Source organism: Hypanus sabinus, chromosome 29, assembly GCF_030144855.1.
Source record: "Hypanus sabinus isolate sHypSab1 chromosome 29, sHypSab1.hap1, whole genome shotgun sequence".
In the NCBI taxonomy this organism is placed as follows: Eukaryota; Metazoa; Chordata; class Chondrichthyes; order Myliobatiformes; family Dasyatidae; genus Hypanus; species Hypanus sabinus.
Genome location: NC_082734.1, coordinates 23,845,192 through 23,860,882, shown reverse-complemented (window position 1 = coordinate 23,860,882; position 15,691 = coordinate 23,845,192). Strand labels below are relative to the sequence as shown.

Sequence of the window (15,691 nt, the reverse complement as noted above, 5' to 3'; positions counted from 1 at the left end):
GAACTCTGTGCCACCCTTGTAGTTACAGAGAGTGTGGACTTCAGAAGTAAGTTTCAGGATTAACACAACTTAAAATGATTCATTAGCTCCCCTCAGGTGGTTACTGCCTCTTCAAGGTCCGATTGACTACACTGCACTCTGGTCTTTGCTATTGCAGATAGAGGAAGGCAGTCAGGATTCGTATTCCTCTGAGAAATTAAAGAATGCAATTGAAATTTTGCTAGATGGTGATGGTGCTCTTTTCTGGAGTAAATTTTGATTAAGTTTTTAAGATGGTAATCTCACCATTATTACTGGGTTTATCAGATGGTTATGGGCAAAGCTGAAATGCTGCAAATCTTTATCCTGGGGGAATATTTCCTACCTCATTTTAAAAGGGGTTTACCTACCCATGTATTTTGTGCATTGGGGTAGCATCTTCATTATTTCTGAAAGTTGCCAGATTCTGTGCATTTGTTCACAGACTAATTCAGAAAGTGCACTAGCATCATTTAGTGAAAACAAAAGGTTGCTGTGTAGTTGTGGTTTGCATTAAAATGGCTTGAGATTTTCATTTTTATGGTGTCTTCCCCTCTCACATTTGATAAGATCCCTGTAGTGGAGTTTATAATGCCTGAGTACAGTTGGCTCACATGATCTTTGCTCCTGTTTCACTTGGTTCACCACAGGTCTCGGTCCAGGGAGAATAGGCGTCGTGAGCGTTCAATTTCAAGGGAAAGGCGTGAACCATCAAGATCTTTCTCCAGGTCACACAGGTTGGTAGTTATTTAAGATCCTTCAGCCCATCTACTACTGTACTGATTCTGCCTAGTCCAATTGATATGCATCTGGACCATATCCCTCCCCTCCATGTACTTACCCAAACTTCTCTTAAATATTGTAATCAAACTTGAATCCAGCACTTCTGCTAACAACTCATTCCACACTCTCAGAGGCGTTCAAAGAAGTTCCTGCTTGCTTACCCTTTAAATGTTTCATCTTTCACCCTTAACTTATGACTTCTAGTTCTATTCTTGGCTAACTTCAGTGGAAAAAGTACGTATGTATTTACTGTCTCTACATCCCTCATAATTTTTGTAAATCTGAATTAAGTTTCCCTTCATTCTTCTGTACTCCAGAGAATAAAGTCGTAAACTGTTCAACCTTTCCCTATAACTCAGTCCTCAAGTCCCAGCAATGTCCTTGTAAATTTTCTGTATTCTTTAAATCTTAGTGTTGAATTTCTTGATGGAATTTTCTTCTATATGCATTCTGTTGCTGTCTTGAGATTGTAAGAATCTTTTAAATTAGATTCTTGCAATGTGCTAGATTTATTAAATCTGTCAGGGGCAGCATGGTAGCATAGTGATTAGTGTAACCCTTTACAGTGCCAGTTTTTAAAATTGGGGTTCAATTCCCACAGCTGTCTGTAAGGAATTTGTATGTCCTCCTTGTGACTGGCTTTCCTCCCACTTTCCAAACACAAAGGATTAGTAAGTAATGGCAGGCTGTTTTTGCACTGGAAACATGGTGACACTTGTGTTGGTCTTTGATGTAAACAATGAATTCATCTGTATTTTTCTATATGATAGAAAAGCTCATCTCTAACAAAATGTTGAGTAGAAGAATTTGTCAATGAGGTAGCTATAGAATATGTTGTTACAAAAGAAAATGCAGGCTGATGTAGTCCCTTGCCATGTATCTGATCATAGCAAAATTTGTTAAATTACATGAAGTGATCAGACAACAGAGCACTAAACAACAAGGGAGTTTTGTTTGGGGAAGAATATTACTACTGTTTTCGAACCGGTGGCAGTCTGGAATTGTCCCTGACCATTGATTTGATAATTACTGAGCAATTTGCTACTGATACGTGGTAAACAGCATGCAGGGGGACTGTCACCACAAGCAGATAAATGCATGCCATTGAGAAAATTGTGACATGTGTGTAATTAAAAACAATTGATGAATGGTGGGGAGGACAGAGAAAATTAAGAGTTTAGTTCTAGTGCACAGCATGACGATTATAATATTCCTTTTGCAAAGAGAAGCAGTTTATACCAGCTTGTCCCAGTTGTTGATAATTTGGGAATCTTCCAAGTCCTCAGTGAATGTAGCAATAGGTGGTGGGGTGGGGATGGGGGGGTTACCAACCTTCATTTTGTGAATTGGTTTGATAATTTAGTCATTAGGTTTTAAAACTTTGATTTCTGCAGCAGTGTAGGTGAAAACCTCAAAAGATTTCTTTGGCGACTGTCTGCCTTGGTATTTCTATTTATGGTCATGTAGCCTGCAACATAAACACAGATATTTTTCCCCTTCACCTTCTCTCTTCTGTTTGCTCTCTGGCTTGCCTCTTATCTCTTCCCCTCATCTGCCTATCGCCTCTCCTGGTGCTTCTTCCCTTTCTTCCACAGTGCACTCTTCCTTCAGATTCCTCTGACTTTTTCCAGATCACCTTCCAGTTTCTAACTTCATCTCTCCCTCTCTCTTCCACCCTCCCCTCCCCTGTGAAGTTTGTTACACTTAGGGTTCATTAGTCTTCAAAGGACAGAAGTTTCTTAAAGGGCTGAAAATTTTCTTAAGCTATTTTTCCACGTCTTCCTTTTCATGTCATACTGTTTATTTATATGTTTATGTAGTCTTTATGTATAGTTGTTCATAAATTCTATTGCATTTCTTTATTTTCCTATGAAAACCTCAAATTACAAGAAAATGAATCTAGGGTGAGATAAACAACTTCAATAATAAACAATTTGACTTTGACTTTTTCCTTCCCTGCAGTCGTTCCCGATCTGTTGAGAGGAAGTAAAATCTCTGGTGGAGATGGCCTCTTCTCCATCCTGACCCCTGGGAGATGAAGAACATCTACAACGCTCCTTTGATTCTACATCTGGTGACAATTTAAAAGCAGCAGGGTGGGGTTGGGAGAAGAGGCTCTACGTTCTTTTATTCTGGTTTGAAGGATGAGCTTTAACCAGCTCACTAATTTTTTTTGGAACTTTTTTTAAAAACAAAAAAAACTTTTGTCATGCAAAATATATAAAATTTCATACTAATTATCAAAGGGGGTCAGACCAATATTAGAGTAGTAACAAAACTTCTATTTCTTGTCAATCACGTGTAATTTTTCTTGCTTTCATTACCCAAGGAGGTCAACCATTATTCATTAAATCCCAAGTGATTTTTTTTAAAGTTTGTCTTGCAACGAAAAGTTACTGTGTGTGAAAAAGGGCTGTTTTCACCAAGATGTGCGTACTGTTAATAAACTGTACCCCATAGTTTGAGGTGAGCAGGGATGGGACAGTTTGGAGGAGAGGAATAATGGAGTCTGGTTTTGTCAGGTTGGTCATTGTATTGAACTGCGTGGATAAGGTTTTTTGTAGCAGTGAGTCAGATCTGGTTTTGGGGAAGGGACCATCTTGTAAACAATGGTTTAAGCAGCTCTAGCGACAGTGGCCTTAACTCACTGATGTACTGCTAGTTGATTTTGATTAACAGGCCCATGGCTGAAACGTGATGGGGACCACCTATTGTTTCTTTAATGTTAAGGTGCCCAGACTGTGTTGGTAAATGTATTCATCCCTGTAACAGAGGAACCCTGTAAATGCTGCTGATTCAAAATTAGATGAAACATCATATTGTAACAAAGTGTATTACAATAAATGACCCAGAGTGGGGGTGCTTGTCTACTTGGCTGGCAGCCAATGGCCCAATGGCCCAAGGGTGGGAGCTAACAGCCAACGGCCTGGAATGAGAGCTTGTCCACCTGGCTGGGACCCAATGGCCCAGGGGTGGGAGCTAACAGCCAATGGCTGGGAGTGAAAGCTTGTCCACCTGGTTCAACTTTGCAGCAAAACATTCCTATGAAATATGACATGATTTAGGGTGTGGAATAGATTGTATGCTGTGCACCTCTGTCTTGAAGCTTTTTTTTCTTGTGTAAAAAGCATTGATTGTGCACAATTCCCCGCTTTAGTTGTTGCTGATAACTCTTGTGGTGGTGTGTACCTTGTGTTGTTGACATAAGTGATGACCCATAGAGGTTTACCCCAAAGGGCTGACAACATCTGCATCTCTGACCTTGTCACTTTGTGTATTGCCGCCAGTTAAGTCCATTTTGTCTTCACGGAAGTGTTCACTGTTGCATTTTTTTTGAAGGCACTGTACATTGTTCTTGCAAAGCATCCGATCATTGTTCAACTGCAGGTCCTGACTCAGGCCAGGTGTACCTTGCCCTGTACAGTGGAATTTGATTTCAGTCATCTTTGCTTGTAGTGACTATTCAGTTGCAAGCAATCAGTCTACATTTGAACTCCTGCTTGCTCTATGTTTTCAGTCTAATTGGTAATATCTTTATGCTTGTATGGGAATCAATGCTTGCAAGGGAAGAAGACCTCCGGTGCAAAAAAGTCATAATCCATAGTGCACATTTACATTTATTAACTAAATAAATGCGATCGTGCACCATGGGATATGATTTTTAAATAAATATGGGAGATTTGGTGTTTTAATAAGGTTAGTGTTACATTATTTCCTCAGGACATCTAAACCTATTCTCCATTGGTAATGGTGAGAAACATTCTTGTTAATATAATGTTCTCGGTGACAGCGCCCCCGCAAATTATTGTTGCTGTCTGGGAAAGAGATTTAGGTGTAATAGGACATCACCTTGTTAACTAGCATCTCTGATGTTCTTGGGTTAATATTCAAAAATGCTGAGTGAAGTGATTCGTCAAGGTGTCTGATGTGAAATAAAAGTGGTGTGGAAGTCACAATCTTGTTACTGTAGCTAATGTGCTAGTTAGTTCTATTGCCTGGGGCTGATGGGTCTAATTAACAGCTAATTCTCCAGATGAATGAGAATTCCATTGATTTTCCCCTTTGGTCCAGCAGATGGTCTGTCTCATGTGGGAATACTGGAGCTACATCTGACAAAGTAATAAAATGGCAAGATTTTTCTCCCTACTTATTAATCCAAATAAATGTCAGTTCTTTCATGGGATATATTTCTGTTGGAGTTACTTAAGGAATGGCAGCTACTTAATCCCGAAACTTTGCTGACTTTGCAAGGTCACAATCAATCTACTATTCCTAAGTAACCTAACTCCAGCCAATAAGAATTTAAGAATAGCAGCAAGCATTAATAAGAGTTGTTGGCTTCACAGTGATGGTGACTGGTCACTGATACTGACCAGGCTCAAGACTAGAGAATTCTATCTTTCCTGATACAGGGACTAATAACTCTTATTGGCATTGCTAATATTACCAAACAGAGACGGCTAGAAATCCACCTTGATCCTTTGGAGCTTGTTATTGAGCATTCAGAACCAGCTATACCTGTTGTTCTGTTGTTTAGTTTGGATTTCCAGTGCCACATTTTGCCGATTTAGTCATAAGATCTGCAGCCTATTCTAAAGGTTCTCTCACACACTGTGAAATGCTTACATCCCTGTGTAGTTTGCTTCACAAGAGCTACCAAAGGCCATTCTGTAGCTCCAAAGACACTGCTGTGCAATGGTTTAATATGTTCATGTAGACAGGATTTTGATAATGGAGTTTAAAAAGGATTGTTTACTTTTGTAATTTTTTTGGTGGGAAAATGGCATTTCTACAGCACTGTTGAGTTTGTCACTACAGTGGAGCAGATTTGGTTCAAAAATGATTAAATGGGAAGGAATTCTGTTTGCAAGTCTTGCTTGCAGGCTTACTTATCTAAGTACTTTTACAAAGAGCAGTGCTTGTCATGCTATTTATTGTTGCAAAATATGTTATGTTGCAAATTCCCAGTTAAGAACTTTGAACTGTTTAATGTATTTCAGACCTGTAACCTACACCTTTAACCTTGTTCTGAGAAGTTTTGAATATATCCAGGTGAATGTTTGCAAATCTTTTACTGTTGGACCAGTTGTTCAGTTAATCTGAATCTCTTCATTAAGTTACTGCATTCTAAAGCTCCTGCAATGTTAATGACCCCTCATGTGTGACATTAGTGCTAAGAAAATGATTTCTGATTGTCTAACTGAGAATATGGCGTGGCATCCACAGCCAAACCCTTTTGAAGTCACTGTGGACAGCTGCAGTCACACTGTCAAGAAATGACTTTTTTAAGAAAAGACTTGATACTAGCTGGATTGATGTCTTGATTGTACTTTCTTTTGTTCTGTGTTTTTTGTCAGATTTCAATATAAAAGTTATTACAATCACATTTGTCTGTATTGGCATTGTTCTTTAAGGGCCAGTTGCACTTAACATTTTCATTCCAATGTCAGGCATCCCACCAATCCTGGAAGTTCCGGGAATCTCCTACGTATTAATAGCGGCTCCCTGACGCCTGCAAATTATATACAATATCCTGGAAATCGATATTTTGAGAGTGTGAGAGAGAGAGACAGAGCGAACGAGAGAGAATGTTGTGCTGCCCAATCAAGAGATCCCAGACATTAAAGAACAGAGAAACAAGCCCTTTAGACCAACTAGTCCATGTTGTCCACGACCCATATGGCAGGGGTTCCCAACTTATTTTATGGCATGGTGCCTTAAGATTAACCATGGGTCCATGGACCCCAGGTTGGGAACCACTGCTCTATAGCTTTCCTATCTAAGAATCTCTTGTCTCAACCACTTCCTCTGGCTGCTCGTTCCATAAACAGGCCACCCACAGATTTTTTTGATATATCTTTCTTCCCCCCTTAATGCCATTAGTAGCTAGCATAATGCTATTATAGCGACATAGTTTGAATGTTGACCCCATGATGACACGAGCTCCGGATTGCTGCCAGATTCCAGAGTCATCAGGGTTAGTGAGTTGTGGGCATGCAGTGTTATCAGGCAGCCCAGTACAACCCCTGCTGATTTGATCGGACACAAATGACACGTTTCACTGTTTTGGTGAGCTTCCGACAAATAAAGGTAATCTTTCGTTCCTAATTTGCATTCCCTTTGGAAAAAAGTGTGCATTCACCCTGTCTGTGTCCATCGTGATTTTATAGGGTGGGTTCAGTTTTAAAAAGTTAGCGTACTTTTACCTCAAGAACAGTAGCTGTAACATGCTGAGGGGGAAAATAATGAGAGATGGTGAGCAATGGTTCCATTTAATATCAGTGAAAATACAGTATACAACCTGGAACTTGTACTCTTCGCAGACATCCACGAAACAGAAGAAAATAAAATCCACAGAATGAATGACAGAAAAAAAATGTTAGAAGCCCCCCCCACCGAGCAGCAGCAAAGCATTAACTCTTCCCCCTACCACTTGTTCCAGCAGAAATCATCAGCTGCCCCACCCCCCCAAACCACCATTCAAGAATAGCAAAGCCTGCAAAGAGACCATGATCTAGAGTCCATAAAAAGCCACTGTTCATCTTAACAGTTTGAGATGCCTCAGGCTCCCTCACGCTAACGACGGAGAGTTAAAACTTCAGCCACAGCACGAGGGAGACCCAACAGCTCACTGTTTTTGATGTTGTAGTCAGCAGTGTTGCTTATTTCGACAGCAGTGTACACTGTTGTCTCAATGGCTTCATGTAGATGATCCTGGCTAAGATGGTGTTGAACGGAATGTGGTGATCATGGTGGGTGGGCAGTGAGAGATGGGAGGCAGCTGTAGTGGCTGATGAGCATTGGTGAGATCTGTACTGATGTGAAATGGTTAGGTGAATCAATAAATGATCTCAATGAAAGCCTGTGTGGTACTGCAGCACACTGATAGACAATCTGGATTATTTCCTTATGTTCTGGAACAGGGCTTTAACACAATCTTGATTTGAGAAGAAGTTTGCAAATGATGATAGGACTTGCTGCATACCTGTCCTGCAGACATGGCAAAAAAATCCCACCTTCCAACAAATGTTAGAAATTAATGTAGAATTCTTCTGGGACGGTCTCAAAGGATGGTTCGGAAGTGGCTATAGTTTCAGTTCTCTAAAGTTCAAAGTAAATTTAGCAAAGAACGTGTATATCACCAGATACTATACCGAGATTCATTTTCTTGCAGGCATTCACAATAAACAAAGAAATAATAGAATTAATGACAAGCTACACAAAGACTAACGAGAAATCCATGTGCAAAAGATGACACTGCAACTACAAAAATAATAAATACTGAGAACATGAGTTCTGGAGTCTTTAAAGTGATGTGATGGGTGGGTAATTTGCGATGTGGGAGTTACTGGTGAATGCTAGGTGTTCATTTCTAAGTTCCTGGTAATCAGGAGATAATGAAGCTGTGCAATTTCCTTTTATCTCTGGACAGGTGGAATCTGAACAAATAGCCCCAGCAATTCCCACTGGCATAGCAACTGAGCGTGAACACATTTGTTCTTTTGTTGTTACTGCAGTACAAAGTGTTTGCAGTGCATTTGATCAACAATTAAGGGTCAGATTTATTTATCGCGTGTACATGGAAACAGTCGAAATGTGTCATTTGTGTTAAAGAGTGCCTCGGTAGTGTAGCCGTTAGCATAACGCTATCCTCCCTCAGTTCAAAGTTCAATTCAGTATCCTCTAAGAAAGTTTGTGTATTCTTCCCATGAGTGTGGCTTTTGTTCAAGTGCTCCAGTTTTCTCCCATGTTCTAAAGACATCTCAGTTAGTAGGTTAATTGGTAATTATAAATTGCCCAGTGATTAGGCTAGTGTTAAATTGGTGGGTTGCTGAGAGATGTATCTCTAAATAAATACATTTAAAAAAAAAATACACAACCTGGGGTAGTCTGCAAGTGTCCCCACGCATTCCAGCACCAACCAATGAATAAGTAAAGCCATGAAGAACCTTGTCAGACCACTTCCTCCTTTTGACTGCGATAGGCATCAACAAGAAGATCTCAAATGACAGAAAATCTGCAGGTGCTGGAAATCCAAAGCAACACACACAAAATGCTGGAGGATCTCAGCAGGCCGGTCATCTGCTATGGAAAAAGATGTAAACAGTCAATGTTTCAGGCTGAGACCTTTTGGAGGATCTCTTTATTTAATAAATGGCCATCCACAATACAGTGCTGTGGTGGTTAGCATAACGCTTGGCAGCACCAGCAGAGCAGCAATGGCTGGAATTTCTTCTAAAAATGAGGGAACTGCAAGACAGACATATCCCAAATAAATTTTCAAAGGGAAGGACACTATCGTGGCTGACAAGTGAAGTCAGGATTAGGAAGCTTTAAAAAACTTGCAGAAAGATAATAAGGTCATTAGGAAAGAAAAGATGAATTATGAGAGGAGGCTGGCGACTAATATCAAAGAAGATACTAAAAACTATTAAGGGTAAAAGAGAGTTGAGGGTAGATAAATACAAAATGACGCTGGAGATTTTGTAATGAGAGATGCAGAGGAACTCGATGCGTATTTTGTATCACTCTTCACAGTGGAAGACATCTGCAGTATACCGGACAATCAAGAGTGTCAGGAAAGTGAAGTTTGTGTGGTGAAAATTACGATTGAGAAGGTGCCCAGGAAGCTTAATAGTCTGCGGGTGGATAAATCTGGACCTTTGGGTCCTGAAGGAAGTAGCTGGGGAGATTGCAGAGGCATTAATGATGATCTTTCAAGAATCAATAGATTCTGCCATTGTACCAGATGACTGGAAAATTGCAAATGTTACTCCATTATATAAGGGTGGGAGGCAGCAGAAAGGAACCTATAGATCAGTTGTTGGGATCGACTGTTAGGGATGAGATGATGGAGTACCTAGAGACACATAAGATAGGCCAAAGCCAGCATGGTTTCCTGAAAGGAAAATCCTGCCTGACAAACCTACTGAAATCCTTTGGGGGAATTACAAGCAGGGTAGACAAAGGAGATACAGTAGATGTTGTGTACTTGGATTTTCAGAAGGCCTTTGACAAGGTGCTGTACGAGAGGGTGCTTATAAGAGCCCATGGAATTACAGGAAAGTTACTAGCATGGGTGGAGCATTGAATGATCAGTAGAAAACAGAGTGGGAATAAAGGGATCCTATTCTGGCTGGCTGCTGGTTACCAGCGGAGTTCCACAGGGGTCGGTGTTGGGACCATTGTATATCGATGATTTAGACTGCGGTATTAATGGATTTATGGCTAAATTTGCCAATGATACAAAGATGGGTGGAGGAGCAGGTAGTGTTGAGGAAACAGAGAGCCTGCAGGGGAATGGTCAAAGTGGCGGCAAATGAAATACAATGTTGGAAAGTGTATGGTAATGCACTTTGGCAGAAGAAATAAACAGGCAGACTGTTATTTAGATAGGGAGAGAATTCAAAATGCAGAGATGCAAAGGGACTTGGGAGTCCTTGTACAAGATATCCTGAAGATTAACCTCCAGGTTGAGGTGGTTGTGAAGAAGGTAAATGCACTGTTGGCATTCATTTCTAGAGGTGTAGAATATAAGTGCAGGGATGTGATATTGAAGCTCAAAAGGCAGTTGTGAGACCATACTTGGAGTATTGTGTGCAGTTTTGGGTTCCTTATTTTAGAAAGAATATACTGACATTGGAGAGGGTTCAGAGAGGATTCACAAGAATGATTCCAGGAATGAAAGGGTTACTGTATGAGGAATGTCTGGCAGCTCTTGGGCTGTATTCCTTGTGAGTTCAGGAGAATGAGAGGGGATCTCATAGAAACATTCTGAATGTTAAAAGGCCTGAACAGATTAGATATGGTGAAGTTATTTCCCATGGTAGGGGATTTTCGGACTAGGACACAATTTCAGGGTTGAAGGATGTCCTTTTAGAACTGAGATATGGAGAAATTACTTTAGTCAGAGGGTGGTACATCTGGAATTTGTTGCCATGAGCAGCTGTGGAGGCCAAGTCATTGGGTGTATTTAAGGCAGAGATAGACAGGTGTTTGATTAGCCAGGGCATCAAAGGGCTAAGGCAGTGGAGTGGGGATGGAAGAATTGGATCAGCCCATGATTGAATGGCAGAGCAGACTCAATGGGCCAAAAGGCTTACTTCTGCTCCTATATCTTATGGTCTTAAGATCAGGGTTCAGTTCACATTCCTGTCTAAGGAGTTTGTGTGTTTTTCCTCCCACATTCCAAAGACATACAGCTTAGGGTTAGTAAACTGTATGTATGTTCTGCTGGTGCCTGAAACGTGGCGACACTTGCATTAGTGTGTTGGCCATTGACACATGATACATTTCACTGAATGTTTTGATGTGCACATAAAGCCAATCTTTTTCATCTTTCCAAACAAAAACAATCTAATTACTTGTGTATAACCAAGCAAGGATCTATTTATTCTTCACAGTTCTAGTCACTTATGTAAATATGCAGACACTGGATAAAATATACTTTGCCTACATTTTCTGAAGACCTTTCACACAAACACAGAAACGAGAGGTAGAACATCTGGACCCTGTAACCTGCCCAAATTCAATATGATCATGGATGATCCTCAGCAGGCCTCAGCTCCTTTTGTGTCAGATCTGCACAGTGCTCTATCACCCAGCCTTTCAAAAATGTGTTTACCTTCACTTTAAATATACTCATGACATAGCCTTAATCATAATAGATTCTGGAAATGCAGAGCATCACACAAAATGCTGGAGGAACTCAGCAGATAAGGCAGCATCTATGGAGCGATATAAACAGTCCATGTTTTGGGCCAAGACACTTCAAGACTAGAAAGAAAGGGGACAGGTGGTGGTGGAGAGAGGGAGGAGTACACTAGCAAGTGACAGGTGAACACAAAGTACACTGCAGATGCTGTGGTCAAATCACGTACAAACAAGCCGGAGGAACTCAGCAGGTCGGGCAGCATCTGCTGACTGCTCATTTCAACGGATGCTGCCCGACCTGCTGAGTTCATCCAGCTTGTTTGTACGAATTGATAGGTGAAACCAGGTGAGGGTGAAAGTGGGTGGGTGGGGTAGAGAGGGTGATGTGAGAAGTTGTAAGGTGTTAGAATAAGTAATGGTTTGAAGGAGGAATCTTAAAAAGAGAGGACAATGGACTATGGGAGAAAGAGGAGGAGGGGAACCAAAGGGATGTGATAGGGGAAGCCAGAATGGGAAATGGGAAGGTTGGGGGGGGGGGGTGGTGATGGGAGCAGATTGGAAGAAACCCTAATGCCATCAGGTTGGAGGCTACCCAGACAGAATGAGGTGTCCCCTCCAGAAATGCTTCACTTCCCCCACCTTCTTACTCTGGCTTCTGCTCCCTACCCTGACGAAGGGTCTTGGACTGAAATGTCAACTCGTTATACCTCTCAGTAGATGCTGCTGGACCTTCCGAGTTCCTCCAACACTTCGGGTATGTTGCTCTGTATTTCCAGCATCTTGTTTAAAATCCTCCACCCCACTCTGTCTGTTTTGAAGTTGACCCAGCGAAGCCTGACAACATCTCACCTCCGATCAAGGCCTGCTTCAGAAATCAATGCTGAGTCACTTCACATGATAAAGCAAATCGGCAGTGAAGCACAACCATTGGCCTACTGAATCAGTGTAAGAGTAGGCAATTGCGTGAGCGTTCAAGGGGTCAGCCATCTCTATTGTTATGTGAAATGTTTTGAAATTGCAAAACTGGCAGCTCAAGCAGCCAGAATTATTTGTAACTTACTTCCTTGCTGTGCACAGCCGATTAAATCAATCCTTGGGAAGAAATAACAGTGAGATCGGAAAAATATTAGAAACTTTAATCTAAAGTCTTCAACAAAATGGTCTCAAATCAGGAAGTGAAATCACAAAGCAACATGATCACGAGAGAGAAATAACTTTGGGCGAGCAGATGCAGTGGAAGTCAATGCAGAAACACTCATTGTGGTCAACTGAAAGACAAGGGTATCCACAGAACGGGTAAACATGGACCCCAGGTCAAGAAGGAAACATGGGTAGTCAAATTTGTCTTCTTCAATACCAAAAATAAATTAGATGTAAGCATTTTATTAGATATGTTTAAACACCCCTTTTCTGTGTATGCTTCCTTGTTTTCTATCATTAAACACATCCTTCATCAAACTGATTTTCCAGCATGTTCCTGATCAATTAATTCATATCTTTCTCCTCATCTCCTTTGATCTTTACTTGCTTTGCTTTGTCCTTCTGCTGTGACCTCTTCTTCTTTTCCTCCCTCGCTCGCTGTTTCTTCTCCTTCTCCTCCCTCTGCTTAGCCTCCTTTGCCCTCTGCTTCTCTTCCTTTGCCCGCTGCTTCTCTTCAATTGCCTGCTGCTTGCTCCCCTTATCCGTGCCCCCCTTGTCCTCCCTCCCTTTCTTTTTACCCTTTTCTTGTTGCCTCTTCTCCTCTTTCTCCTTCAGCTCTTGTTCTCTTTCCATTTGTTTTTCCATTTTCTCCTTCTTATCTTTATCCCTCTGTTTCACCTCTTTGTCTTTTGATTTCTCCTTCTGCCTGCCCTTGTCTTTGTCTGACCTCTTCCTGTCATCTTTCTCCTCACTCTCCTCCCCCTCCATCTTTCGTTCCTCCTCATAGTCTTCAGTTGGAGTTGTCACTGGCCCCGGCCCCGGCTCCGGCCCCGGCCCCGGCTCCGGCCCCGGCCCCTTGTCTTCCTCTGGAGATTTCTCTTTGGAGCCCTTGTCTTTCTTGAAGAAGTTGAAGCCTATTGGCCCTGCCAAGAAAAGCAAAGGGATTACACCACAGTCGTTTCAGCTTACCGTTTGGCTTCAGTTAGCCGGAGCCAAAGAGAGGAGCACTTTCAGATTGAAAAGTGAAGATTGATTCGTTAATTAATTGACAGACAACTAAAAGATGTTAGGGTCAACAGAGCGGCCATTGTGGGAATGGTGCCGTAGTAGAGTGGGGGAGCTGTGTCCTGGTCGAGCAGAGGCAACAGCTAAGGTGAGATACTGGTTAGTTCTTTTTTATTCTTTCTTATTGCACAGTGAAGCAGTGGGAATGCCCGTCAAGGCAGTGGAGTGCTCCTTTTGCGGGATGTGGAAGTCAAACAGACCTCCACTGTCCCTGGTGACAACACCTGCTCCTTACAGACCGTGGTAGGGAACTGGAGATGGATCATTTGAGAGACTGAGGGGTTGATAGACAAGAGTTCAAGGGAGAGGGAAAGGAAATGGGGAGTCAGTATGGAGTACCCCTGTGGTCATTCCCCTCAAATAGCAGGCATACCATTGGGGGGGAATGGGGTGGGGGAAATGACCCCACCATGGAAAGCTGCAAGGGCCACATCTCTGGCACTGAGTCCGGTTCTGTGACTCAGAAGGGAAGAGGGGAAGAAGAGGACTGCGGCGGTGAGACGGAATTCAGAAGTTAGAGGAGCAAACAGAAGATTCTGTGGATGTAGTAGAGACACTCGGATAATATATTGCCTCCCAGATTCCAGGGTCAGGGACCTCTTGGATTGGGCCCACAGCATTCTGGGGGGTGGGGGAAGGCGAGCAGCCAGAAGTCATGATTCATAGTGGTACCAAACCAGGCAGAAAGCTGAAAAGCAGGACCTCAAGGGTGGTAATCTTGCCTGTGCCTCATGCCAGTAAGGGTAAGAATATGATAATTTGGCAGTGATTGAGGAAAAGGTGCAGTGGGCAGGGTTTCAGATTTCTGGATCATTGGGATCTCTTCTGAGGATCTGTCCAAAAGGGACAGGTTACACTCGAACTCAAAAAGGACCTTTGGCTTGTTAGAACTGTTAGGGGAGGGCTTAAATGAGATAGGGAGTGGAATGGGAACTGGAGTGATAGGCCAGAGGTTGAGGCACTGAGTAAAGTGAGAGACTTAGAAACCGCAAGAAATTGGTAGGGCATAAACTCAGTCAGTTGTACAGGTTGAAACGAGTTTAATGCAAGTAGTATTAAGGACAAAGGTAATGAACTTGGAGTGTGGTTCAGTAGCAATCAGTTCTGGGACCCCACTCTTCACGATCATTACAAATGACTTGGATGAGGAAGTGGAAGAGTGGGTTTGCAGATGATATGAAGGTCGGTGGTGTTGTGGAGAGAGTAGAGGGTTATTGGTAGGGTACTGATGGAATCCAATCCAGAAAGATGTTAAGCTGTACACTTTGGAAGTTCAAATTAATGGCAGGATTCCTATCAGTGCGGGGGAACAGGAAGATCTTGGGGTGCAAGTCCATAGATCCTCAAGGCTGCCACGCATGTTGTTAGGGTGGTTAAGAAGATGTATGTTGGACTTCATTAATTGAAGAATCGAGTTAAAGGGGTGCGAGTTAATATTGTTTCTCTATAAAACTTTGGTTAGACCACACACTTGGAATATTGTGTTCTGATCTGGCCACCTCACGTGGAAGCTTCAGAGAGGGTGCTGAGGAGATTTATCAACACGCTGCTCAGATTAGAGCGTATGCCTTATGAGGATAGGTTGAGCAAGCTAGGGCTTATCTCTTTGGCCCAAAGGAAGATGGGAGGCATAGAGAGAGTGGGCAGCCTGTGCCTCTTTCTCAGGGCGGAAACGGCTAATAGCAAAGGATATGCTTTTAGGTTAAATAGAGAAAAGTATAAAGGAAATGTCTGAGTTAAGTTTTTTTTTAAAAAACAGTGGTGGATGAATGGAATGCATTGCTGGGGATGGTGATCGAGGCTGATACAACAGAGACATTTAAGTGGCTCTCAGATAGGCACATGGATGAAAGGTAAATTGAGTTAAGTTATGGGCTGTGTGGAAGGGAAGGACTAAATTGAGCGTGAAGTAGGTTTAGGTAGATCAGCACAAAATTGTGGGCCAAAGGTCCTGTGCTGTGCTGTAGTGTTCTATGTTTTGCGTTTGGAGTCCTTGTAGATATGGCACAAAGTAGTTGGTTTTCTCAACAGG

The 15,691-nt window shown here is 42.1% G+C and overlaps 2 protein-coding genes across 2 annotated transcripts in view; one reads left to right on the top strand and one right to left on the bottom strand.

The window, feature by feature from the left end:
• Positions 1-6,187, top strand: part of LOC132383134 (serine/arginine-rich splicing factor 3-like) — a 33,936-nt gene extending 27,749 nt beyond the window's left edge. Inside the window, exons 4-5 of the mRNA XM_059953963.1 lie at positions 669-755; positions 2,764-6,187. Of these exons, the coding sequence (XP_059809946.1) occupies positions 669-755; positions 2,764-2,791 (115 nt within the window). The 3' untranslated portion in view covers positions 2,792-6,187. The remainder of the gene's footprint in view (positions 1-668; positions 756-2,763) is intronic.
• Positions 6,188-12,939: 6,752 nt separating this feature from the next.
• Positions 12,940-15,691, bottom strand: part of LOC132382786 (DNA ligase 1-like) — a 31,155-nt gene continuing 28,403 nt past the window's right edge. Inside the window, exon 6 of the mRNA XM_059953248.1 lies at positions 12,940-13,517. Coding sequence (XP_059809231.1) covers positions 12,940-13,517 — 578 coding nt within the window. The remainder of the gene's footprint in view (positions 13,518-15,691) is intronic.